The sequence below is a fragment of the Pterocles gutturalis genome, unplaced genomic scaffold (genome assembly GCF_000699245.1).
Source record: "Pterocles gutturalis isolate BGI_N339 unplaced genomic scaffold, ASM69924v1 scaffold536, whole genome shotgun sequence".
NCBI classification, from domain to species: domain Eukaryota; kingdom Metazoa; phylum Chordata; class Aves; order Pterocliformes; family Pteroclidae; genus Pterocles; species Pterocles gutturalis.
In genome coordinates, this window is record NW_010105074.1 from 1,515 (window position 1) to 29,398 (window position 27,884).

The 27,884-nt window shown below is 36.6% G+C and overlaps 1 protein-coding gene across 1 annotated transcript; it reads left to right on the plus strand.

Annotated features, from left to right (window-relative positions):
• On the plus strand, positions 1-26,540 carry SHQ1 (SHQ1, H/ACA ribonucleoprotein assembly factor). Its single transcript, XM_010087229.1, has 10 exons — positions 1-143; positions 1,174-1,238; positions 2,119-2,241; positions 3,042-3,193; positions 4,540-4,652; positions 6,599-6,726; positions 15,591-15,745; positions 17,534-17,587; positions 20,163-20,286; positions 26,416-26,540. The coding sequence occupies exons 1-10, from the start codon at positions 1-3 to the stop codon at positions 26,538-26,540; spliced, it is 1,182 nt and encodes a 393-aa protein (XP_010085531.1).
• The last annotated feature ends 1,344 nt before the right edge of the window (positions 26,541-27,884 follow it).

Below are 27,884 nucleotides of genomic sequence, written 5' to 3' on the forward strand. Positions count from 1 at the left end.
ATGATAACTCCAGCTTTTGAGCTGACCCAGGATCCGGATTTTCTTACTATAATAATCAAAGTACCTTATGCCAGAGCGTCAGAATTTGATGTGTATTTTGAAGGGGAAGATTTTAAATTTTATGCTAAGCCATATTTTCTCAGGTTAGTAGTGGAAGGATTTTTTAAAAATTGTAACTTCATAAAATAAATAAAAGTCAGTAGAGAATGAACTTCACTTGAGTCCCTTCAGAACATTCCTCATCTGTAGCTCTTCCACTGCAGACTGCCCACTTTGTGCAAATAATTGTTTTTATGGATCTGGCCTCCTTGTTTCTAGGCATTAAATAATGTTAAAGTGAGTTTAAAGAAATACTTTTCTAAATTTACTTTACCAAAGAATTTTATTTGTAAACTGTCAAGACAATTATCTGGATGTTTGTAAGTTTTGTAGAATAAGTGTGTTTTTTCCCTGTTGAGAGCTAGATACAGTATATTTGGTGGAGAGTGTTTTTTGATGCACACCTGATACTATAAGGGGAAAAACTTACGCGAGTGGAGGCAGTAGGAAGTGAGGTTCCAGGCCGTATCTTTTCTCTAGATAACAAGTTCTCCACTACACTACAAGAATGGAACAAGAGGCAATCTCTGTATGAAAGAGTTAAGAGAACCGTTGGCATGTAAGAGCTGATGAACTATTCACCTTTCTTATTTTCTATTTCCGGTATTCTTGGACCTGCTTCCTCTGTGTACATTAGTAGACCACAAGGGATTTTAGTGGTCTGCTAGAATGCAGTGAATTAGTTACTCCAAATAAGCAATACAAAAGCTCTGGGTGAGTTCTCATATCCTGTCACTGTGGGTTAGGTAAGGGTTTTTAAATTGCAGAATCTTCCAAGTGTTGCACATAGTGCCTAGGGTGTCACCTCTCTGGTGGCTGTGAACTCATCCAAGCTGGGAAACCAGGAGTCACAAGTTTTCTCTCTCAGATGCTGATCTCTTGTACCAATAGTTAGGAGAAAACATTTTTGAAGTACATGGGGATTTAACTGTGTGACTTCCATTAGTATCAACAGAAGTTATGTGGTTAAGTCCTTTGTACTGCTTTTGGAATGTGCCTTAAATTTTTAGGCTGGGATGTTAAGTTGCAGAATTAGTCGGGCATTCAATAAGGCATCTGATTTTTTGCCTGCAGATTGATGCTTCCTGGAAGAATCGTAGAAGATGGCAGAGAAAAAGCATCTTATGATACAGACAAAGGTATTAGTTAATACTCTGTGTCATTAAAAATACTGCTAGCTCTCTAATAATTTGTACTTTGCTGCACTGGAGTTGCATAGAACTTCAGTGAAGTATATGATACTGTAAATAAATGTGAAGTTTCTCATGTGTTATGTAGCGTAAAAAAATCTTGCTCAGGATTTATTGTATTTACTTAGGCCATCCTCAAGCACGAAGGACGTGCTAAGAACTGTTTAATACTGAAAAAATTATGTACAAGTGCTCTTCAATTCCTGTAGGTGCTAGACATGTCATTGGACCAAGATCATTAGTCCAGTAAATCTACAAAGAAGTCAGGTAGTGCTGAGTAGAAATGAGGTAATCCTGAGACAGTCTCTTGGCTACATCTTAAGAGAGAAGACATTAGCCTTTTTCCACACCTTATGGTAGAAGGTATTTCTGGAGTAAAAGATGTACCTTCTGGAATTAATGCATTAATAAAAAAAAACAAGTGCCAATAAAACCTGTAATTTCCTGCTTGCAAAGCTTTTATTACATGCTTGACTTCAGACAATACTCAGATTGCTGAGTGTAGTTTCCTGTGATCTTCTGTTGATTGCTTGATTGGTGGAAGGATTAAAAATAAAATAAAGCTTGTCTTCTGTTGGGTTGTGTTAATACAATATGAGTGGAGAGACCACAACTGGTTAAATATTCTTTCACGCTTCATCATTAAAGTCTTTAGTTTTTGTGAAACTTGTGGAGTGAGGTTAAAAGCACGCACAGAGATTGATGCGTAGTAAATTACTACCTGTATGTGTACCTGTTTCTGTGAGCCTTTTTCATTAGAGGTAAAATGCACATTTTTGTTTGTCTTGGGTATTTTAATGCAATAACTATATTCTGACTTTCCTTTAAGGAACTTTTACGATTCGGTTACCTAAGGAGATTCCTGGCCAATATTTTGAGGGACTGGACATGCTGACTTCTCTTTTAGCACCAAAGAAATCAAGATCTGCAAAACCTTTGGTAGAAGAGATGGGTATGACAAAAAAAATCTTATTTATACTAGTGATACATGTACATAATGAAATAGTTATAGATCTACGTAGTAATACATGTGGAAAAATACTGTATTTCTATTATTGTGTAGCCCAAGGTATGAGATGGGTATGAAAGAATCTGGAAGTATAGATAAGTATAGAAATTAATGTGTTGGTGATATCCATGTCATCTTTACAGGCTTAGTTATGTTTACATTTTTCCAAAATGTGCTTAATGTATGCTAAGCCTCTGTAGATCTTTGTACCCCTCTAGTGGCTGTATGATACACACACGTTTGAGTCTTTGCTTTCTGCAAGCTCACACAACTGGACGTTTAGCTCAAATGGTAGAAGCTAATTAGAACTACAGGTTCTAGTGAATGACTTGCTTAACATCAGTATTTAACAGACAAGAGGGTTTGACTATCTATGTTTAATTTTTTAATATCAGTCTTAAATTATTGATAACACCATTTTGCTCCTGTCAGGGTTCTCTTAGCATCAAATTCTGATCTTACTGAAATCAGTGGAACAATTAATTCAGTCTTTGAGTGAGTATACTTATAAACTTTGGTATTCCTGGTCTTCCTTTTTGAAAGTTGGATAGTTTGGAGCAGGACCTATGGATTACTTATGTAAGCATCTGCCTGTATGACCCAGTGTCATGTAAGATTTCTTAAAAGATGTAGTAAAATGAGAAAGGCTTATGGTGTTGTCAGTGTTTGCCTTTCTATTAAATCATATTTAATTTCTATGTAATAATTTTATTTCTGTGTTTCTGACCATTCAATATATACAGCTGCCTCTGCTGAGTTGTCTGAGGAGGAGGATGAAGAATTTGACTGGGAAATAGAGCAGACCCCTTACAAAGAAAGTGCAGAAACCACTCTGCCACTGCAGTACTGTTATGGATTTGGGAATATGCGGTCAGGGGTCTTCCAGCGGCTGCAGGTAGGTGCATTTTTGTCTTTTCTGATCATAAAAGTTCTGTGTAACTTTCTTGTTGGGTAGGCATCCTGGTTCACTCTGTAGTCAGGAGGGGATCATTAGGTAACTGTTCTCCATTATCCCATTCTGTGACTGAGAATATTCTGCTTTTACATGTAGTAGTATAGGCAAATCCTTGTTCCTGCTGGAACAGGATTAAACACTTAGTACTGGATGTTAAATACTTCAAACATATTTAACATCAGTGTACAGTGTATTTCAGATGCCATGAATTTCAGTTTATTTTTAAATTAAAAAGAAATTGCTCAATTAAAAGAAGAAAACAAAATGAAGCTGCCTAGTCTATAGGTTCTGTTGTGGCTGTTGCATTAAGATTTTTTTAATTGTGAAATTAATGGTAGCTTTCAGCTTTCTCTTTGTACTTTTTATTTTAGACTTGATTTTCTCACAATACAATAACTTGAAGTGTGCACTCTTTAAGGTGTCTGTTCACTTGGTATCTGTGGGATTGTGGGATTTACTAGGGTTATGCTGATGCACTGAATTTTGCGTTTTTGGATTAACTGGTAGGATAGGAGCTTTAAAATGCGGTTACTTTGCTCTTGTGTGTTCATCAGTTTCTTTAATTCTTTAACAGATTGAAGATAATCTACAACCTGAAGTGTGCTAGATAGTATAATAATATTCATAGTATAAGGAGGTTTTATTAAAATAGTAGATATTTTTTTTATACTGTTCTTACTCTAAGCAATTTAAGTTGTAGCTATTTAAAGCAACTTAATTATGTAACTCTGTAACTCATTATTACGTGAACTGTAGTATTTCCAGGGTTTGGAACAGAAGGATTACTATTTATGGAGCAAGTGTTTACATTCTGTTAAGATGTATACACTGGTTTATTACCATGAAATTTGTGAAGAAGTACATTTGCCACTACTTAGTGATGCTTAAAAGGGCACTGCAATTGCCCATTGATTCAGAGTGTGAGAGTAATCTCAAAAGTTGCAAGAACAGTATCTGATTTTCATCTTGTCTTTGTTGAGGTTGTGTGCTTTTGTTAAACATCGCGAATTTTATCGTAGTGCAAAATAACCTACCTGCCTGCCTTAATGATAAAATGGCCCGAATAGACTTCATAATAACATGAATTCTAAGGAGCTGTAAATAATTGAATGACCTTGGAATTTTGATCTTGTGCAATGGAGCATGAATTTGTAAGGTTTGAAAGGGAGGTTGAAGACCATCTAGGGATTTCAGTGTAATGCTGATAATCCTTCCTAAACTCTTACTAAATAAATCTTGCATATCATAGCTGTGGCTTGGTCCTATAATTTTTGTTCCATTTGCAGGATGAACTCAGTGACGTTATTGACATTAAGGATCCAGACCAGACTCCTGTAGATGAACGTAGAAGAAAACGCCTGGCAGCTGAGGCTGCCAAGTTTGATCCTGATCATTACCTGTGAGTATTGACTTTTTTAGTTGAAATATTCACTTTTTCTTTTCATAAATAATTGTTTTTAACATCACTTTTGGAAATAATAGCTTTATTTTTTATTTGTTTGTTTCTCGGTCTCATCACAGCAGGCCTTAGAGGGTGTTCTTAAGTGTGACACAAAAGCCTTTCTTTATCTGTTTTGGGGTTATTCTACTGTTTAGTTACTGCTTAAGTCTGTATTCAAGCAGGGGCTGCTGTGAACTGCTGCAGTACGTTGTTTCATGGTTCACCTCTTCAGAAGCTGAGTAGGCAGTCCCTGCCAGTGTTTCAGGTTGTAGATGTCAGAACTTTGTTTTCCTCTTGTGAAACAAGGATTACTGAACCATCCTGGTCTACGAGGAAGTACATTTGAGTTTTGAAGTTATGAAGTTTTTGTCATTTTTTTTTGCCTTTGTCAGATTAAACCTGTTTTTACAACAGAACGAGGAAAAGTCCCAACCCAAAACTTTGTGTTTCTTTGTGCTTCATCCCATGTAAGGAAGGTGGAAATAATTCTTCATGCCTTTCAAGTTGGAGTATTTCAGGTCAAGTTAGGGTCAGAAACTGCCAGAGAAGTAAACTAAATTGAAGCCATGACATCTTTTAATACGGTGATTCCTGTAGGATTGATTTGGTGGGAGAAAGGTGTAGTCCCCACTAGTGAGAATTAGTATGTATGGTGTGTTTTGTTGGCGAGAGGTAGGCTTAACCCATTTTGCGTGTTTCAGAAGGTGTATTTGCAAACTTGGAATTTTTCTCCAGTCATGTGTTTCATAGGTAGCTGCATGTCTTTCTGTAGCACATAGAAATTTAGAAAAGGTTTCTTGAAACATCACTTGGAAGTACGTTTCACTAGAACTGAAGTAGTTCCGAAGGTATGATATGATGTAAATTACAGTAAGTTTCCATCTTAGACCCTGTGTTCTGGCCTGGTAGTTGAGCTACAACTATTTAGTTTAATGGCTGTGTTTTAGATAGATCAGAACTGATGATACCAACCTTTCTTCAACAAAAATTGTTATCCTTTGTACCCTGATGAGAAGGACAGCTCTGGGAGAAACAGTGGTAAACAGAAGTGTTCCTGTTGCCTTTGAGGAAAATGTACGCTGGCTGGTATCTTTAAGTTACTTTATAAAGACACTGAAGGAAGGCAACAAAAAATCCGTCAGTGTGAGAGTAAAACAAATTACACTCGGTGTTCAGTAGGCTGGCAGGTTTTGTAGGATGATTAAGAAGGTATTAAGAAATTGCCTGCATTTTTTTCAGTTCTCAGTATTTTCACTATTGTTTGTCTTGAAGAAAAGGCTAAAATGGTAAGAGGAGGCTTAGAACTTGAGTCCTTTAGTGTAAATCCTCCCAGAATTACTATATTGAGATTTCTACCACAGTGGCTTTGTGCTGAGATGGAGGTAATCTCTCTTTCAGAATTCATGTATAACTCATTTTCTACTTGCCACAGCATGCACTTGTTTACCTAAAAGTCAGTCCCTATCCCTACTTTGTCTTTATCCCTTCTGCATACCCTTCCTCCCCAGCGTATACAGAGTTTTAAAGTGGGAGAGCTTCCCAGTAAAATCAGGTTTGTTGCCAGTGGCATTCTCTGAGAAGTCTTCTCTTTGGAATGTTTTCCTTTAGATACATCCAGAACAAATGGGGTTTGTTCACTTTCATGTCATGCTGCAAGCTCATCAATTTCCTAGGCTTCTGGGTGGCTAAGGAAAGGTGGAGAAAGTAAGGAAGGGGTCCTGTAAGATAAGAGAATATTGTTGATGGTTTTACTAATGATTATTTTCTGGTTTTAAGTCAACATTTTTCTAATGGATAGAAAATAGCGTGGAGCCAAGTCAGGCATAATCTATAAATGCATTAAAATATACCCACGTACACTATAAACTGGAATAAATAGCATATAACTTTCTTTTTTTTCATAGAGCTGATTTTTTTGAAGATGAAGCTATTCAGCATGTTTTAAAGTATAAACCATGGTGGGTTGATGCTCATAAAAAAATGACAGCCTTGCAGGGAGAAAGTCATCAGGAACATGACACTCATACATTCGGTGAGGACGTATATACACACCTGTTGCTTGAATGAAAATTGCTGTGATGCCATGTTACGTTCTAGGTTATTGTTCTTAAAGGAAAAAGTATGGTTTTACGCTATGGTTTTCGATTTTAACTGTTCTTCACAGAAGAGTATTCACTTCTCCTGTCCTCAAAGAAAAATAATTTTCTCTGAGACACAGTTCTATACTGAAATCTGAGACAGCTGTGTGTGGAGCAGTTGACAGTATATTGTAAAGTGGTCATTTCATCTTCAGCATTTACCTGTTAGTTATGTAGTGTAGTGTGTGATCTCTTTCATCTGCGTATCAAATTTTGGAGTTAGCGGTTCATGAAGGCCATTCTAGAATTTCAGGTATTGATGAATAAGAAATTCCTTTTTAAGGTTCTTCTGTAATCTTAAAGATAAAGGAGCTGCCAGTGTCAGTAAGTCATGGCATCTGAGATCAAATCAAACTTATCTCTGTGTAGTGATTGTAATAGCTAGAAGGTGGACCCTTTGTTGCTGGTGCTTATCTCCTCTCTTTTTCAGATTTTTCAAGTAATTGTTCTTCCTTTCTTACTTGCATTTTTTCAGTGGAAAAATAATAAAAACTGGTTTTTGTGCCCACTTCCAAATGTGGTGCAGACACTTCATAGCACATTTTCCAAGAATCAGCTGTGGAAGATGATGCAATATCAGCCCTTATCTCTGAGCACATCTTCTGTAGGATGCTTTATTTTATTTACACAGTACCACAGAAATTCGTGGCATTTGTCACTCTACTGCTATTTTTATGTGTCTTAGAGACTTTTTTTTCAAAGGCAGACCTCTTTGTGTCCTTTTAGAAAGTCAAAGGAATGGTTTCAGGTTTAGTAGATTACTTGGTAGCAGTACTGTTAACAGATAACTTGAGTTTACCTTTTTGGACACAGTGATTGTGGAGAGCATTACAAGTTACTATTGTCCTTTATTCATTTCCTATGTAGAATGAAAGTCTGATATTACTAAGGTAGATAATGATAATCCCTTCACCAGAGGTTCTTAACAAATATTAGTGCACTGATAATACCTGCACTTCACATTTTCTACAGGAAAAGAACAATGGAATTTGGGTAAGTGTGTATTTTACTGTGAATGTAATCTGATCTTCATTACTGGTCTCTTTTCAGCTTCTGAAGACAGAAATTGTAAATTATATCTGTCATAAGCATTTGAATAAAAAAGCATTGGACAAAGGTCCAGGAGGCTTGAAAACAGAATAATGAGGGGTTCTTTTGTTTGTTTTTATCCATTCACTCCTTAGTAAATGAAACACTGCTAATGTTTGCCTGTGTTAAGGAATATGATGAAAATGAAGAGTTGCTGGATGATTTTATTGATAATTTTTTTTACTCCAAATTGAGATTCTGAAGAAAAAGATGTATGTATGTTGCTGGGTTTTAGGGGCAAAACCAACAGACAAACTACTTCAAAGCCCGGCAAGTCTGCTAATGAAAGTTATGCAGAAAATCTCTTCTCTAAACCATTTCTTATATATATTGAATAAGGATGATAAAAAAATTTCAGTCTGAATTTTGTATGGCTGAGTGAAGAGGCTCATTTGGTTTTGTGGGTCTTGAGGAAATTTAAGTTAACGTAAGAGGCCATCTGGTGTTTGGGTTATGTTGAGGACAATAACTCACCGTTTCCCTTAGAAAGACCTCAGTTTTGGTAACATCGTTAATGCTGTTGGAATGCCAACAGCCTGGGGATGGCAACCTGTTGGGTCAGGATTTGAAACCATTGGAGGTTCCTAAATAGGAGTGAGTTGTGGTGAAAGAAATCACCATGAGAGGGAGTACAGGTTCCACTTGAAGGTCTTTTATGAATGGAAATACAAAAGGGCAGGAGGTGGGTCCAGCCTGTTGGACCTGGAATATGATCATCAATAGGATGAGTTCCCTGGAGTCTTATATTGCTTTTATGCTTTATCCAGTCAAAGGGAAGGTCTGGCTAATCCGAGTTACAGATTCAGGAATTCTTACAAGCTGAATGTAGTTTGACTGCATACCTGCATTACTGTGTGTTCTACTATGCAAACTTAGTAAGTGGAAGTGACATAGAAAAGGCACATAAAAGAAACAAGGACTGTGCTAAGTGAAGGACCTTCTTTACTACTTGAGAAGTTTTATGTTGTTTCCGCTATAACTGGGGAGAAGTCTGACTGCATTAAGCCAAGGTGTGCTGTTACAGCTGGAAGGATAAGGAGGCTGTCATTTGTATTAGAGTGTGCTTCTAGTAAGAAGCCTTTGAACACTAGTGCTCAGCTATAAAAAGCCAAAGGGTACTTGAGCACAGAAGCTCTAGGGACACCAGCGTTAGACAGATTGCAGTATGTTTTATACGTATTGTAGTATGTTTCAAGGTGTTTTATGAGGTGATGTGTGGTCATTCTTTGAGCCTGTGTATGCATGTATGCTCCTGCAGGTAGGTGTGAGGTCAAACTTATTTTTATAAAAAATCAGATACAAATGTCCCTTGTTTACTTTTGTACCTGCTTAAGGGCATAAAGGAGGGATTGAAGCCTTCATGCAGCTTCTTTTTGTTGCTTATGGAAAAGAGGCATAAAATGAAGAGTACCCATATTTCTTAGTCTTCCTAAGTTCCAAATTTGTGTCTTCTGTTAAGCAAGGCATCTAAAATAAGGTAATTTTTATTATCTTCCATGATGAGGACTTCCAAGCATACAACTTATGAAGAGATTTCAAATATTGGGGTGTCTAAAATGTGTACAACTCATGGTAGATGTACTGCAGAAACATTTGTCTGTCCTGTGTGAAGAAAGGTTATGTTCTTGATTAAACACGTGCAGTCCAAAGCTGTTCCACAAGAACATCAAAACTGAGAGAGAAGGAAGTTGCCAGCTGCCAGACGTGCAGCATCTCATACTGGGGAAGTCCACTACCTACTTTTAGAGGGTTATTTATTGAAGGTAAATGACTGTTGGGCAAGACAAGAAGGTGGGAATGATAGTGTCAAAATTGACGGTAGATTACAGTACAGGCTACCACAGCCGGGGTATTGGCACTAGAATTTGACACCTGGTACCTTTAGAGTCCTGGTATTTTGTGCTGTGTTACTGCTGCCATTAGGACAGTTCCCACCTACACAGTGACTGTGGAATCAGGAATGTTATTAGGAACTGGCTCCTCAAGTTACTACGTTGAAAAGTGAGTTTAGTATGGGAAAGTGACATAAAAGTAAGCAAGATCTTTGAAAGTATATTTTCTTGTTCAGAAACACTGAACCAAGAGAATTATTTTTTTTCTTCCTTTTGCTGATTTATATTAATAATGCCCTTTTGGTTTTTATCTTGATTGGTTTCTTGGAACCAAAAACTTGATTACCTTCATCTTCATAATGTTTTTGGCTAAAAGGAGTAATTAGAAATACAGATTGCTTTTTTTTTTTTTTGGCATCACCTTACAATTAACTGAAGACTTTGGTTGATTACTGCTCTTACTTTTGTCTCTGGTTATTCTCTCTTTTGTTTTTACATCATCAGGTTTAATGTCTTATTACCAGATTTTTTTTCTTTTTGGATCAGCTTTTCTCGTTAGCATGTAAAGTCTTCAGCTCTCTTCTGTCCTTACCTTGAATCTATTTTTACTTATCCATTTGACTTTTTCTTCAGCTTGTGTGCATGGTCTTTGTATGTTGCCTTTTTTAAAATTTTGTCTTTTGTTGTCCTAAGTGTCTTTTCTTTCTTTTGCCTTTTTTTACATATTACTGTGTATTGTCTCTTCTTGCCCTTCATGATTTTTTTTGTTTGTTTATTTTTCCCCCAGGATTGTTAACCACCAGGCAGCTAAGATTATTGCCTTTGCAGTATGGCTGAGGAACAAGAAGTACTAGAGAGCAGGTTTCACCGTCATGTTTGTAGCAAAATATCCTTTTTGGAGTGGACATTTTTAAAAGGCCCAGATTTTGTTCACACTTACAATTCTAATGCAAGTCAAGTAATACTCCATAAAGCCTAACTAATTACATAGCCTTTCCCATGAGGGAATAAAAATTTTGGAAAGCTTGCTTTCTGCTGCTGCTAAAGTTTACATTGGAGTCTTCTACAGATTCCAGATGAGAGGTTTTGTATTTTGTAACAGTCACATTCAACTGAGTTAAAAGTTCATTTTTATTCTACTTCAAATTGCACAACTGTAAAAGCTCTTTTTTAGGCAACACAATAATCTTCAAAAGCTCAGGCTGGCATATGTATTTAATATAACATTTGTATGCTCCAGGGATAACTTACTTTGTTTATGGTAACCTGTCTTGCTTACCAGTGACCGTTCTCTCTTTCTGATCTCTTTATAGAATGAGGAGCAATTTATTTTTAAAGATCTACCGTTCAGTAGTGCTCTGCTCAAATATATACCACTACTGGTAGATTCATAAGTTTAAGATTAATCACTTTTTGTTTTTATTAGATTTCTGCAATTGTTCTGTCTATCCATTTCAGTCAGTCTTCTGGGCCTTTGCAGCACGTGTGCCTTCCTGGCACTGTTCTGCTGCAGAGCAAGTATTCTTTCTGTGAGGAAAGATTGCTCTTTATTCATGTAAAATTCCTAACATATAAATTGTAAGTCTCTATTGTAAAGTATCTCAGATTTTAAAAGGCAAGAACAGTAAGAAATGGAAGAAAGGCTAGACCAGCTGATTATCAGAGGTCCTATCTGACCTGTACTTCTCTGTGATTCTCCGAGTCTGACCGCTGAGTCGGCTATCTGTCTAGATAGCACATTTCATCTAAGTACCCCTAACACATTTAGAACAGTAAGTGTCATGGTAGCCTTGAGATATAGATGTTACACTGGTTTGATTTAAGTGATGTGATCGGCAGTGTAAAATATCAGTAAGATTGTAACAAAACACCTTCTAGGTGTCAGACCTCACCCTCCCCTTTAAACTGTGCTTCATTGACAGTTGGGTGTGGAAGAGCAACTTGAAATATGCTTATTTTAACATGTGGAATGGCTAGTTTAAAATAAGTAAAAGACATGATTAAAAAGTAAGGGCAATCTCTATAGTATCGTCTAAGAGTAACTTTGAGATTAATTTGTCTGATTCATTTAGACATGCATATATTAGTACACAGTTAAACGTGGCTAGAAGCAGCATGATTTTGGCACTGGCAAATGAACAAAACATTTTAAAATCAAACTTAAGGAAATCTTGCAAATTTAGTACTTAATAAGTAGCAGCAGTTGCTGCTTTGCATGAGATTAGTATTAGTTGTACAGATATTGTTAGATAAAGCATTGGTAACACTAATGTACAAAATACAGGCTTAATATAGCAGAAAATGTAATTACAATTTTACTTCTTCTGTTAATCTTGTAGTATATACTTGTATTTTTGAATTAGGGAAACTAAGTGGTGGTTTTGTTGTGTTAATAATGAGTTTCAGGCCTGGATAATTTATTCAGAAACTATAAGGAATGGATAGATATTTATCTGTAAAATTGATTTCCTTTAGAGGGAGAAATTTTATTTAGAACACCTGGCACTTTGCAGGGAGTTAATGAACATCTTGTAACATTTACCTTTGGGAATTGTCTAGTCTACCTTTTGTTTGCTGTTGTCTAGTAGACTTGCAATTTCTGTGTTTATGGTCCAGTTGTATATGTTATGATGCTTCAGAGAATTTGCATTTTACAGGGAGAGAACTTTATCTCATATGTTTCATCGACTTCCCTAGGAGTTTGTTTGCTTTCTACTTGGAAGTATGGTTCATATCTACATATTCATCTGGAATGTAGATTTAAGGGAATCTAACAAATACTTGCTAGCAAAAGTTTAAAAAGTATTTTATTTTTCTGTGCTCAGTGTTTCTTAGATGATGAAGGGTTAATTTTGCTCAGTGTTGAGATAAAACCAGACTTCAGGTTGCAGTTCCTGATTCAGAAGAGTGATCCTCAGTAGAGGATCCAGTACTGAATAGAAAGAGTTTCTGAAGGAGAGCGGTTGCATTCCTGGTGTGTGTGCATCTTGACTTCTAACTGTAGCAAGCACAGTGAGATGGGCCTAGAAATATGAGAGTATTGGCATAACTGTTTTACATCCATCAGAGCAGGCATTCTGTCTGTGATAAATTCTCAGATGCTTTGCAGGTCTTATTTAGCCTCTTTGTAACAAACTTCTTTATTACTGTAGTCCTCAAGTGATTTTTGAGCTTTATGAATCTGATCTACTGTAGTAGCCTTTGCTAACAAACTTCTGGCTGTTTGCTTTTCGGAATTTATTTTTCTTCATCTTCAGTTTCTCCTCTCCTTTTTTTGTGTGTCTCTTCAGGGTGAAAGAGCCACTTGCATAAGACTTTATAATAAATTGTGTTGTACTCCAGGAGAGGGTTTTCTGGTGAAAGCTAGCTGAAATCGGAATGCCTTTTTTCCTTCCAAATGTACTTTCTTCTAACTGTAAACACCCTGTTGTGATACTTCCTTAAACCCACCCTGCTGTAGCAACTTACAAAGTGTTTTTATGTTATGCTTTTCAGAAACTAATTTTTTTTTTCAAATGTGCTACAACATTACACATATGGTTTTATGGTTAATTTTAGTATGAATGCTGGAGGTGGCTCGCTGAAGGATCAATGCAATTTAAGAACTTAGAAATTTGCTGATAGAATATAAATACATCTATATTTGTAATTTAAGGAGTAATACTGAACTGCATTGCAGTAACAGAAAAACAGAGTTAGAACTGACACAGTCTTGCTAAATTGTCACTTTGTACTAGATCATAGCAAGTGTAAGAGATTGGCTTTCTCAACATGATATAAAAGCTGGAATTTCTTTAGTGGGAGGTTGTAAATAAATGGAGACTGGCTTGAATCCAGAGAAATGTTTAGCTCATCAAGAAGTTTCCATGGGAATTAAAATCAAATATTTCGTGGTTGTGAAGCTGATAGAAACATTAAAAAAGTTCATAAAGAAGAGACATTCAAAAATGTTTCTCCTAATTCGTAATTTTATGTCTCGAGATGAGATGTGTGCATATGTACGTGCCTTTGGCATCACAAAGATTTGTTTCAAAACATGTCATAAAATTAGAAAGCTTTTAGAAAGCTCCTGGGATAAAGAAGACCACATGTCTTATAGATGGATTGTATCCCTGAGAGTGTGGATTGTGTGAAGTGATGATGAGCAGTGTTTGAGGAGAACATGTATAAGCACATTTGCAATCATCGTCCTTATGATAGAGAAATGGGCATGGGGTGTAAAAAGGAACTTGGTTTACTAGGAATTGTACCCTTTTCTTGCTGTAACCTTGTGCTGTAAGCTCACCCAGGGGATTTAGCTGCCTGTGTCCCAAGGTTCCAGGGCTCAGGATTATGGGTTATGCCCAGCTGTATAACCTTGGCTCATGCAATGAGAAAGACGTGTGAGAAAGTCTGTAGAAAAATAAGAATGGTAAAATTGCAGGTAGGATTTTTGAGGCAGGATCATTATCAGCTCAAGGATTCCAGAGGTAAATACCAACATGGAAAATTTAAAATCCTAAACTGGAAAAACAGGGAATCAAGTTGGGGCAAAAACTGCTGAGTTATCAGGTCAAATTGATGAAGCCAGTGGAAGATGGCAGCTCAGCAATATTTGAGGATCTGTCTTGGGGATCCACAAATGCTGACCCTTCCCAGCTGCCTGCCTGGATAGCAAGGACTCTTCAGGTGCTTTATCAGGGGTGATGAACATGTTAATGCTTGGTCAGTATCACATCCTCATCTCAGTGTGTTTCAAGGCCAGGTTGGATGAGGCTTTGAGCAACCTGATCTAGTGGGAGGTGTCCCTGCCCATGGCTGGGGGATTGGAACTAGGGGGTCTTTAAGGTCCCTTCCAACCCAAACCGTTCTGTGATTCTAGGATTCTAACCATTAATTGTTTTACATTTTTAAGTTTGTGCATCTCTCCTGCAGCTTTTCTCTGCCCCCAGCTAATTATGCCAGAACACAGTGACTCAAAAAAGTGGTGGTAAAAGAATAATTGGAGATTTCAATATTAATTGTAAGGGTTTGGTCCCCCTCTTGCCCCTAGAATAAATAATTAAAATTCAGCGAGTTAGGGGGTACATCATGTATCTACCTGTAGCATTTAGGGTTTATTTTGAAAGTGTAATGAGTGCTGTATTAGTTCCTGTCCTCTGAGAAATCTCCTTCAATGAGTGGTATTTTAAACTCAGGCTGGTTCCAGTGTTACTGGAGTGGGACTGCCTCAGTGCAACAAAGCATCAGCTGTCAGCTGCTTTCTGCTGTCAAGTCACCTTATGCCTGTAACTTTCTCCAGCGGTGTGACCAAAATGTGCTCACTACATCTATCCTACTCAGTAAATCAGAGCCTGTTGGTGTGGAATGCCAGTGTTCTGTGCAGCCTGGATGGAAATCTCTTGGCTCTGGCTTCTGGCTGTTTTAATTGTACTAAATGGCTTCTTGATTTACTTGGAGTTTGTACAGAGATGGCTTCTAGTCAGTTATCTACTTAATCTCTACTGTTATTTCAAGGCAATTCTGCCATCCTTTCTGAAGTGTTTTAAGTACTCTTCAGAAGGGTTACCATTCAATAGTCAATTGAAATCCTTGACACTTTCAGAGGGGTTCAAAATTGGCGGTGTGTACGTGCAGTACTTTGCAGGGTTGGAACTTGACTTTCAAAAGACTGAATCAGAGTTTGACAAAAGTTAAAAATGAAAGTAAGAACGATTTAGGCTTTTTCTTGAGTGATGAGAGACTTGTGATTAGTAACATGCTTCTTTTTAAAGAGACTGTCAAAGGAGTATTACTGCCTATTAAAATGAATGTGCCAGCTTTAAACTCATTATCAATTATCCTTTTACTTTTTATAGTTGTCTTCTCTGAGGAAGAGAAAGCGCAGCTGAGAAAGTTCACAAATAAATCTTATCTTCTGGATAAAAGAAGCCGTCATCGTGTGTATCTTGGTTTAATTGATATCCTTCTGGCATATTGCTATGAAGTCTGTGTCAATGAAGGAGACAAGAATGTAAGTAAAAAAAAAAAAAAGTCAGTATGTTTTAGGAACCTAGTGCTGGAACTTGTACTGTCATTTAGGAAATCTACCTTTTAAAGTGTATTTACTTCCAAGCATTAAAAATATATAATTGAGTAAGTTAGAATGAAAGACTTTCTATCTCTAGATCGAGCTGTTGGTATACATTTAAGGATTGATATGATTTCTAAATACTTCTGTTCTTCTGGAGCAGCATTTTAGCTGGAGGAGAGAAGAGCAGATGCCAGAGACTCCAGACAATTTCATTTGTTTCTGATTTGTTTTGTGGTGTGATGTGACTTGGTTATTGTAAATGCAGATTTAACAAAATAGTTGTTTTATATTGATGGTTCTTCCTTATGGTTTTTTTGGGCAGTTCCATAATAGGAATGTGTCTGTAATAATACCACTGCTCATTTGGTTTCTGAAAAACCATGGGAAATCATTGTGACTGTAGGACTGAAACTGTGTGTTTACTGTTTTATACAAACTACCAATATATACTTTTAACATAACTGATTTGGGTTTTTTTGTTCTTGTTTTTTGTTTGTTTGTTTTTAAGCTTATACACTGAGTATGGAAGGTGTATTATGAAGCATTTAAAATTTTAAAACTGACACACATTTAAAAAATAAATCCTAATGCAGAGTTTTCCTTTTCTAGTATTCAAACACTGAAGGGAAGTAGGAAGGCGTGGTTCCATTTTCAGGATTCTGGTGTTTGCCTATCTCTTACACCAGCAGCAGCCAGCCTTATTTCATGTTCTGTATCCTGGGCTTTTTACAGGATATAAGGAGTTATGAAAATAGCAGAAGTTCAGAATGGATTCCATGCTGTTCTGTGGGAAGCTTAACGTTTTTGAAATGGAGTTGCTTCCCAGATACAACTTTGTGCCTAACATCTCCTCTGCTGATACTAACCAGGGAGATGTTTTTTCAATGCTTTTAATCAAAGTATTGGAACATATAATCAAAACCATTCTGGCTTAATCAGACTGAATTGCAGGGCATGGATTTTAGAATAGCAGACAGAAATGTCCAGACGTGTTTATTCAACAGAATAATCTAGGATGGTTGTTGTATTGTGTGTTAGAGTTGCCCAAAATTGCAAATATGTGAGGAAAACAATTGTGCAAATCTTTATTGATCTGTACAATAGCTGTATGGTATATGTAGAAAACACACTGGTTTGTTTTTTTTCCCTTTTTAGTAGGAAACCTTGAGACATTCAGGCCACACAAATCTTTACTAGAGCCAGGAGTAGAAATCAAGGCTTCCTGGCTTTTTGCCCTAATCATCCCTCTAGACCACACTACCACACAAATACTATGAATCTGTCACATTTAAAGAGTAATGACATTTTACATATACTGCTGGCTTTGGGACCCTCTCTGAAAGCCAAAACTCTTGAGCTGTTTTCGTGAAACAAGACATTTCAGCTTGAGCTTTGTTGGTCGCTAGGCAGATTCAAGTTTCTGTTGCTCGGTGAAAAGGGACAGAACTCCTCTAAAATATAATTTTCTGTGATTGCTGTTGTATTTTAAAGGCTTTGTGCATGGGCTAGATATTCCCAATACATAAACCAATTCGGTTACTTAACATCTGCATTACAATATAATTTCTAGTGCTGTCCTGTGGCCATTTCAATGCACATAATATAATTACTGCTTCATATTCACAAAGGTTCTTAAATTGCTGCCAGAATGTTATCTTAAATAGTTTGCCAGCAGTCTTGAATGTTGAATTAGATAATACTTGTTTTACGGTCTCCCCTTGAAACCAGGTTGAATCATCTTGGAATGTCAGGAAACTGAGTGCAACATTGTGCTGGCTGGAGGCAAGTTAAAACTTAAGTTTTGTATTATGTATTTGCTGTATTATTTGGTTTTGGTATTGTTTGTGGAAAGCTTACTCTTTCAGTATTGAAGGTGAATTAAGTGAATATCCTCTTTTCAATAAATATTACAAGAAATTGATTGTGATTTCTGGGCTCCCAGCTACAAGTAGCCTCGAGAGGCTGGAGCATGACCTCTCGTCTGTCTGGGTGCTGGGCATTCTTCTGGCCCATTCTGGAAAGGCTAATAGGCACTATGAAAAAGCTGCTTGTCTACACACTGTCTCTAGCTCCTGGGCTTGATTCACAAGTTCTAACCTTTATTTAGGAAGTAACTGTAATTACTCCTCACGTATGTCCACGGTATGTGTGCAGCTCCATGCTTAGAGCAAGAAAATGTAGCCTTCTGGCTCCTTGATCTTGGATATCTTCCTGTTTAACTGGCTAAAGCATGTTAAAATAGAAAGGGCATAAAAAGCAGGGAATGTAATTTCTTAGTGTTCTTGTGTGCTTTAAGTCCTACCTCAGATAAATATTTTAATGACTTTAGAAGATGGCAGGCCTTAATAAAGCAGTTTATTGTTCACTTCTGGGGGTTTTGACTGCTGAGCCTTTCCTTAACTTTCCTAGTTCATCATTCTGCACTTCTATGTTGTTCTTTTTCTTGGCTGCAAATCAGGTGGCTTCTGGCTTCTCCACTCTGGTGTGTGGCTTCAGAGTATATTGGAGAGTGGAACTGGGAAGCCCAGAAGTAAATGCAAACACAGTGATGGAAAAAGCTCTTAGAACTCAATCAAAAGGTGATTTGTTTTTTTTTCACCTATCACAGAGATGCTTGAATTCCATATTCTTGTAGCAAAAAGACCTCAGTTCTGTAATTGTAGAACTGTTGTCTCATTAAGGCTTTAATGACTGTGTGATCTTTCAGATGTGCGGAATACTTCTGTTTCAGATTTCTTGCAAAGTTAGTGGATGTGTTGCTTTACCTGCCCTCTTCTTTTCAGTGTTACTGCAACATCCCTGTTTGTTTAGTTGCTGTAAACCCTTTGAAACCAGCATAGAGTAGAGGAAACAAACTGAATTCTATTCTTCACACTTTCACATTGTTTACTGAAAGCACCCAGGCCTGTGTAATTAAGTTGTTACAGAGCTGGAAGTGGAAGGGACTTAACCTGTTCTGTAATCCATTTTTCTTATGATGGCAGCAAGCTAGAAAGTATTGTCCCATTTTCATGCCTAAAGTTACTGAGCCAAGTCTCAGTGTGCACGATCAAGAATGAAATTTGACAGGATTTTTGGGTTCACTCCTTCAAATGTTTCTAGTAGTGGCGAATGTTATATTCAGTAATAATTTGTTCTATGGCAACTGGTTTTCTAGATCTGTGAGTTTTAACTTATTTCAAACTCAATGTTCTGCAGTAGCAAATGACAAAGAAGTGCAATTAAAATGCAGTGATTGTCTTAATTCTTGACTTTTTTTTCAGATCCATATTCTAACGAAGTGAAGGAGTTTTCTGTGTGTGCTTATCCTGTAATATAGCAGTTCTTGGCGCAGCCTGTGCCAACAGTATATTTCACACCCAGAAAATTCAGTCTCCTGGCACCAAGCTGTTAATAACTATATCTGTTACACAAACCATGTAGAGGCGGGTGTTTTCATCAATCTGTAAACAAAATTGCCTCAGCTATGGTTTGTTTGAACTGACTGCCATTTTGCTGTGCATGACATGTACACACCTTAGACTCTAAATATTAAATAACAAGAATGATTTAAATGCTTACCAGCAATTCATTGCCATGAACAGTGGGTTGAGGTAGTCATATAATGCAAAAAAGTGCTGGCCATCAGCAAAACATTTTTATTAATTTTAATAAATTGAGAGTTCAAGATCAAATAGGTATTTTTATTTGAATTAATAAATGGAATATTTTGTCTTGAAAAGTGAAAGCTGGAAAGGAAATCACTCTAAGAAAGTCTTTAATAACTCATTAATGCCTCTGGCCTGAGTAAATTAGAGGTCTTCCTCACTCGTAAAGGAGGACAATGAACTGCTTTCCCTAGGCAGATATATTTATCCCTGTCTTGGATATCTATCATTTCAATGAAAGGCAGAGCCATGTATCATTTTTAAAGATCTTATATGTACACATGTATTTTGTTAATATCATGTGGTTTTAATTTTTCTTTATTCTTAAAAGGCTTTTTATAGCTTCCCCTTAATATATATAATAATGTGGGACAGATGTAATTTATTGCGTTAATCTAAAGAATGGCAGAATCTTGAGTTAGATGTTTTATTCTAATTTTCCCTGCATTCTTTTTTTAATTCAAAACCTCTAAAACATAGAGGACGTCTGTTATCCTGCCATGCAAACTAAATGTGCAGTGTCTTGTTTCTATTTAACATGTTGATCTCCATATCTATTAAAACACAGATTTTTAGATGCATAATATCTAAAAATGTGCTCTTTTCTTTTCTCCTATGACTTTTTCCCTTAAAGGAAAACAAACAAACAAAAACTAATTCTTTGTATCAAAGCACACAGACTAATTCATATTTTTCACTGATATACACAGAGTTTCAGCAGCATTCATGATGTCCTTGTATCTTTTGGAAGAAGAGTGCTATGCTATCCTCTACACAGACATTTTGGATTAGTGACACGTGCCTTTGAGGATACAGTCATGATACTGCAACTAGGTAAGTTTTTTAGGGATGGGAAGTGATTCATATATAGCAACATTGTTTGTATGTCTGGTTTTTTTTTAATAACTTTTGAATCCTTTGGCCAGTTTCACACAAACTTGATAGATGTTGACATTTCTGGACATCTTGTGGTTTTATGAAAATGGGGCTGGGGAGAGAAGAGAACAAAATTAATGTCCTTACCAGGAAAAAGCCCCTGAAGTAACTCATTTATTAGCCAGCAGATAATACATGCAGTTGTGGTGTAAATTCAGCTGTATTACACCAGAAAACCTACACAGAAGAAATGTTAGTAATGTCTCATCCTCGGAAAAATCTCTGATCGCATCTTGTATCTTGATAAATCAGGGTTGTCCAACTGTGATTTGTAAAGCTCTCTATACTGTATCTGTCTGTAAAGAGATTTTTCTGTTGGAAAAGAACACGTCTATGAAGCTTTTGTTATGGTAGGTTAGATACTATAATTTTTTTAGACTCTGTTCTAAAGCTGTCTAAGTTTTTATTTCAGAGCAGGGTCACTCTTACAAGAACAGCAGCAGTCCTGTTGTTTTCTGTTGTTCTTTGTGTTCTTTAATTACCTGACTGAAATCCTGTTAAAAAAGATTGGATGGATTTCTGATAACTTCCATGATTTGTCTCCATCTAAGGGAGGTTTTTAAAGCATCGTCGTCTTCAGTTGTTCCAACTGTTCTGTTCTGCTCATCATGGTTTTGCAGGTTCCTTGCATGACTTACTGTTTGGAAGAACTGTTGTTTTAATTTAACTGTTGTCAGTGATGTTTGGATTTTGACAGAAAGGAAGCTTACCCAGCCAAAATCTGACTTGCGGATGTTATCTTAGTACTCTGCTTGTTATTAGGAAAATAAGACAGTTCTAAATAACAGCTAAGTAGAACTGTTCATAGAAAACAAGCAGTGAATACTATGAAAACTATTCTGTTGAAAAATAAATAATAATTAAAAAAATACTTAAAACTGAAGAATAAAAAACTGACTACACACTACATATTTGTAGCTTTGTTTTGTTTCACATTCAGGAGTGGAGCTGTCATCTTAATGACTGCAAATTATTCTTTCAGCAGTGACATGCTTTTTATATACTCCCTGTTTATGCCAGACAGCTTTCATGTAACAGTATGAATTTTCAAACCTATGGTTATTCCAGCTTCAGTTGTGCAGTTGTACACAACCGTGTTTATATCTTGGGTTGTTAAAGTTACTTGCAACTTTTCTGTTTATTGTGAGTTACTATTTTCAAAAAAATGATTTGGTGTTAGACTCGGGGGGTGGGGGCAGAAGAGTCACTTTGGTTTATTTTCAATGCTTATGAGTTGCAGGATTAAAAAAACCCCTCAAATGGCAGTATTAATCTCTACTACTACCAAAAACTAGTGGTGATTTAAAATGCCATTTACATTGTAACAGTTGGCTAGTGAAGTTTTTACGGGAAGATGTAGGCTGTCCCTCTTCACTGAACTCTACTGGCTGATGCTGCTGTTCATAAATGTGAAAAAATAAAATTCTGATAACAAAACTGAAATCATGCAGCGATGCCAGCCTTTTAGATTTTTTTCATAAGGGGATAGTACATGAGAAGTAGGCTATATGCTTTTCTTTTAATGTTATGATGGAAAATGTTATTGAAGTGAACATTCAGTGATCCAACAAAATACTTTCAGTAGTTGGATAAGGGAGGTGGGATCTGCAATAACTGTGTCATGTATCTGACTCCATCCTCCTCCACTGGACACGCGGCTGCTGTTGTCTCCTTACCCTCTGCTTCCAAAACATAGTGGCCCCAGTAGTGCTTATTGTCATGGTCTCCCTTTATCACCCATCATGGTCTTGCTCCAACAGCCAAGTCCGCACCTTCCCTGGAGGAGTAGTTTGGGTGTGCTAACTCATTGCTACTGGGATGGGAGACAGGCTAGCTTTGTTTTTTCTGATCTGAGTGATTTGCATAAAAATTACTGCCATAAGCTTTAACAGAAATTCAGATTTATTTAGTTGATGGTTAGAATGGTTTAGAAGCACTGGAAGAAGTTAAGAAAGGCAGCAGGTCTGGCTTCATCCTCGCATGTCTGTGCTGTGCTGGTTGCCTGGGAAACAGTGTGGATGGGGCAACCGGCTCTCTCTGCAGAGCTGGCCATGGATCTTCAAGACACTGAAAAGGCATGTGCAAACCTCAAGAGAGGAGAACGTGTTCCCATTTTGACTGGAGTTGTTAATAGTAGAGAAGAGGACACTATCTTGAGTATGAGCTGTGACGATCTCCAGGTACTGCCTGGGAAGCAGACACAAATGGATGATTTCCTTTATGTGGACATAAATCTGTTGGGAGGGGCATTAGTAAGTTAGCAGTGAACTGATAAAAGTAATGGTGATTAGTATTAACTTCTGAGAGTTCTGGGGTTTGTGTATCAAATTAGTATTTACTATTATGATGTGTGCATAAGTGTGAAAAGCACTGTTTTTTTTTTAATAGTCAACTACCAAAGAAATGGGAAACTTACAAAATGGATGTATTACCTGGCTATAATCAGAGAGGGGCAAAGAAGTGTGTCTGTGTATGGATGTGTAGGTAATGCTTCTACTGCCGAGGCACATTTATTCAGTCAAAATGTTTCCTCTTTCAAACTTCAGTGAAGGTTGAGCCATGCTTTTGAGGAACTTCTAGTTTCACAAAATACTTAGCAAACTATGCAATGGGCAAAGCATAGTAGTTATAGATAGCATTAAGTACTCTGTTACACTCTGTTTACGGAAATTATGCCTCACCAGTTTGGCACTGTGTATGTGGTGATGAATGTACGTAAAAATGACTGTCAAGTGACAGATAATGAATTTGGTTAAAGTACTGCAAAACTTTTAATTTTCATGCAGATTCAAAAGGACTGGTGTTTAACTTAAAGGAAGAATCAGTTTGAGTTGACCTCATCCTTCTTTCAGGATGCTGGTAACAGAAGTTGGGACATAGTATAATACGATGTTTCGATAATAATAATAGTAAGCACAGTAAACTGATTTATTTAAAAAGAGTAAAGAATTCTGATGGGACTGAATTGTTATGCCTCAAGTTATGTGACTTGATTTTAAAAATGTGAGTGCTATGTTGGTGGATCACTTCCAAGGTACAGGACACTGCATTTTTAAGCTATTAAGGATCCTTGTCTGTGGTTGAAACACTTTTATTTTTAATTAAGACTTCCAGCCAAAGTTTTAATTGTAAGATGAATGCATTAAGCTGATTAATGTTGAGGTCCTCAGCACGCTTTTTCATATGCTGTTTTAGTGATCTATAATACTTAAAATACTTCAGCAAAACTGTTCAAAGTTCAGCGTAGTTATCTAGGATGTCTACGGTATTTGTCTGTTCTTTGGATAGGATTAAAAAAAGGGAATAAAATGCAGTGGTACATGCAGCTACAAAGTTATTTCCAACTAAGTGTATATACTGCATTTGACAGCCGACTAACAAAAATTTATCAGGTGTGTTTTATATGTAAATATATGGAGTCCTTTTTCTTTTTAGTAGTGGTATGGGCTGGTTCTGTCAGTTATTTACTGACACTGTGTTACCATTGTGTGATACTGATCTGGAAGTTATCATCTATGAGCTAATAAGAGAAAACTCATTTGTGCTCTTTTCTGTGAATAAAATATGCTTTGCTTCTTTCCATACAGAAGTTAACACTAAGAGTATATAATTGCCCATTAAAAACAAATAGTACTATTGCCTAGCTGGGTAAGTTATTACCAGGACATTTTCATTTAAAAGTCTGTCAGAGTTATTTTCTTGTTTTTAAGAATGCTGCTGTTCTCACTTTTTAATGAGACGGTAAAGTTCAGTTTATCTTTTTAGGTGAATGCTCCTTCTTCTTGAAAATGTGCAAAAACATATAGAAGTCTGCAGTAAAAATAATGTAAAATAGAGTGATAGGACTATTAATTTCCTTTGCTTCCAAATAGTCAGTATGAAAGCTGGTAGAGTTTCCTGATGGTGTAAAGTCAGTAGGTTGTTATATCAAATGGCAGAAACAGAGCGGGCGTCAAATTGTATCCTTTTTTGAACTCATCTGTAGAAAGAGGACTGGATTTCTGAAACTGTAGAATTAAAGTTGTGGGCTGTCATCTGCCAGCTGCCATAGCAATGAACTCCAGAAGAATCCACTGATCTGCAGACATATGCTGTAACTTTTATGATTTTTGCCTTGTCTGCTCAGCCTCTCTACTGCTTTTCCTCTGAAATTGCAACTCATCCTCTCCCCAACAGCAGTGTAATGATTTTTAATGGCAGGAAAAGAAAACTGCTTTTGTCTCACAAAAAACAATGGGTTATACTTCAGTTTGATACCCTGTCTTGCAATATATCCCAATTTCAGGTTGGTTGTTATACTCTTTTACCTCTAACACAGATCTTCACACCAAAAAATAGAGGATATTAGAGCCTGTCTTAAGTCATCTACCTTTCAGTTCTACGTCTTAAATTTAAATATCTTAGAAAATGAAATATTTTGGATTCTATTGCAGAAGTTTGTTCTTTTAAAGATAACTAGTAGTTTTTTTGAATAATCCCTATCTGTACATAAAAAGCAGTGTATTTATTCAGTATAATGCATATTAAGTATATTAAGGCTTAAATCATGTTTGGTCTTTCGCTCTTATTTTTAATTCTTGTGGTAAGGAGTTAAATGCAGTTGTGTGTAAGGACTTCCTGTTTGTGAGATGCATGTATAAGACACATATTCTGAAAGCAGAAGTTTGATAGTTTGCCAAGATCCGTGTGTGTATGTTGTGTTCACTATTTTATTAAGTCTGGCTAGATTTGCATCCTTTCTGATATGAGGCCCGTTAAGCTACTATAATTAATTTACCTTAATTTATGAAGAAATACTTTTTTTATTGAGAATTAGTGTTACAGTCACTAATTTACATTGTTACTTGGCAGATGAATAACAGTAGTGGATGTTGTAAATGGTTCAGGCTGGCAGCTTGACAGCTAGAACCTTAAAAAATTATCAAAATTGTAATTCCACATGTCACTTCTTTTTCACCAGTCTTTGCTTGACAAATATTGATGGTGATCTAAAAGCTCTTCAGTTATTTTTGGGATTTTATGTTTTCTTTCCTGACTTTTCCCAACCAGCAGGTTTTTCAGTTCTGTTTGCCGTGGCTTTTTACTCTCAAGGTTCTTGCTCCTTATTGCCATCTTCCGCATCTTTTAACTTTAATTCTCTATTTTTTCAGCAGTTACTTAAAAACAGACAAACAAATTTTGTGCTTGAACAGCAGGGGGAGTTCTGATCTTTTTTTTTTTTTTTTAATCTGTAAAATGTAATTTCATCCATGTTCAGGTTTCATAGCCTAGGAGAAGCCAGCCTCTTGGGAGAGTGTTATTAGATTTCATTTGCAGTAGTGGCTGTTTTTATTTGAGTGTTTTTGGTTCACCACCCCCCCCATTAAACAGTGAATTTTTTTAGTTTTTTTAGTGTTCCAGCACTTAACCCTTTAGTAACTTGCATCAGAAAACTAAGGGAGGAGATTCCAGCTGTTTGGAGGTTACATTAACCTGTTCTCTTCTTCATGAACAATGGTTGCATGTGAAGAAAATTAAACTGACTACAGAAATTTCTGGTTGTGTCACAAGAAAACATTCAAGTTTTTACTCTCTTACTGCATTTATCAACTGTATGTTAAATGGCACCTTCTTGAACTTGAAGTGAGTTTTTCTTTCTGGGGGCTCAATTTGCCAAATTATTCTGTAACTAGCAGAAGTAGGAAAAGTTCTGCTTAATTTAAGGCAATGGTTAGATGTTAGGTGATAGTATTGCTTCCACTGCCTTACACAATTGCTGTGGCTCCTGCATGCTTCACCCTGCTGTGGGCTGTGTGTTCTCAACCCTTTTATTCTCCAACATAGGTATTTGTGTATGCATACAGGGAACCAGGTTTTATCTTCCTTCAGGTAAATGATGGGGCATAACTTCCTTACCTGCAAGTTACTTTTTAGCTTGGGTTTTTTGTTTTGTTTTTATATGGTTATTAAAGCTTCAAAGGTGAGAAGATGGTGAAGATCACCTATTATGATTCCTAGTGAATTACAAAAATAAACATCTGTTTCCAGGAAAAGCTGCAGTTTTGAAGTGTCTGCTGGACATTCACAAGATTTTTATGGAGAATGACCCTGCCTACATCCTGAATGATCTCTTCATTACAGACTACTGCATCTGGATTCAAAAAACTAAGTAAGTTCTTAAGTAGTTATTGATGTGGGAAATGTTTTTAGTATACTTCGTCTCTGAACAAGTATCAGTAAAATCAGAAGACATGCTAAAAAGGAAAATGTGATCACTCTTTCATTTAGTAACCTTGGCTATCCAGCTATTCTGCACTACATAAGAGAAGATATTCAGTGGATTTTTTTATGCAGTGACATCACTGGAGAAGGGAATGAGCAATTGCATTTTAAATAAAAATGTAATATTTCATTAATATATTAATGGATTAGGGGGAAAAACAGCTTCTGGGGATTTTTCCTTCCATTGTGATCTCTCTTAGAAAGAAAAATGGTTATGTAGCACTTACGTCACATTAGGAAAAAGGCTGGAAAACTCCTAGTTCAGGATTGAATTTATAATTTCCAATAGAATTGACAACTTCCAATTCTGGTCAGATGCACATGCGAGCCATTTACATCTGTGTGAAGGAGTTGATTTATGGACTGTAGCAGTTGTACCAATTGATTATTAGCACTGGAATAAGTGTCACAGATCTTTCTGCACTGTGTATTCCTGCCCCTGTAGTTGCTTGCCAGCTCACTCTCCTTGGCAGTATGCTTTGGCTTCCATTTCCCTTAAGAGGAAACAGTGACCCTGCCACTTCCAGACAAAGTCGCTACACTTCAGCACTTCTGTGTCTCACCTGTGTTCTTTCAGTGGGGTCACGGTGGCTTTACTTATTTCCAGAGTCTTGAGAACTTTGCAACCAGACTGGTTAGAAGTACCAGCATGCTTTAATGCTTTAAAAGCAAAAGTATTGGTAGGAAAACAATGAGAAATGGATTAAATGAACAAAGAAACCTGTATGTCCAAATCTTACTAAGCTTTATATTGTGCTTGTCGGATTTATTCTATGTTTCACACAGCTTTTGTTTTTTCTCCCTTTTTATTTCTTCACTACCTTCTCTGAAGACCCACAAAAGTACGTGTATAAGTTGCAAGTAATATTTCTCTGAAAAGGAAGGCATTACTAATATAAACACCAAAAAATGCTATTGTCATATTTGTTAATACAACAACATTATAAACTCTCAAAACAGTGGTTAAATATAGTCTTTGCATTCCATTTCACAATTTAGTAAGAGACTGTGGGAGAAAAAATAACTTCTGAAGTGCACAAGACCCAAGAAACAGTGAGAAGATACAGAGGGAATTTGGTAATAATCATGATCAGAAAGAGGAATATGAAAGAGAATTCAGCTAGCTTGCATAGGCTGTATGTTTAGGTGTGACCTAACCAGTACTTCTCAGAGAATTAAAGGCCTCCAGTTCACAGCTGCTTATTCCATGTTGTAGATACTGTTAATTTTAATTC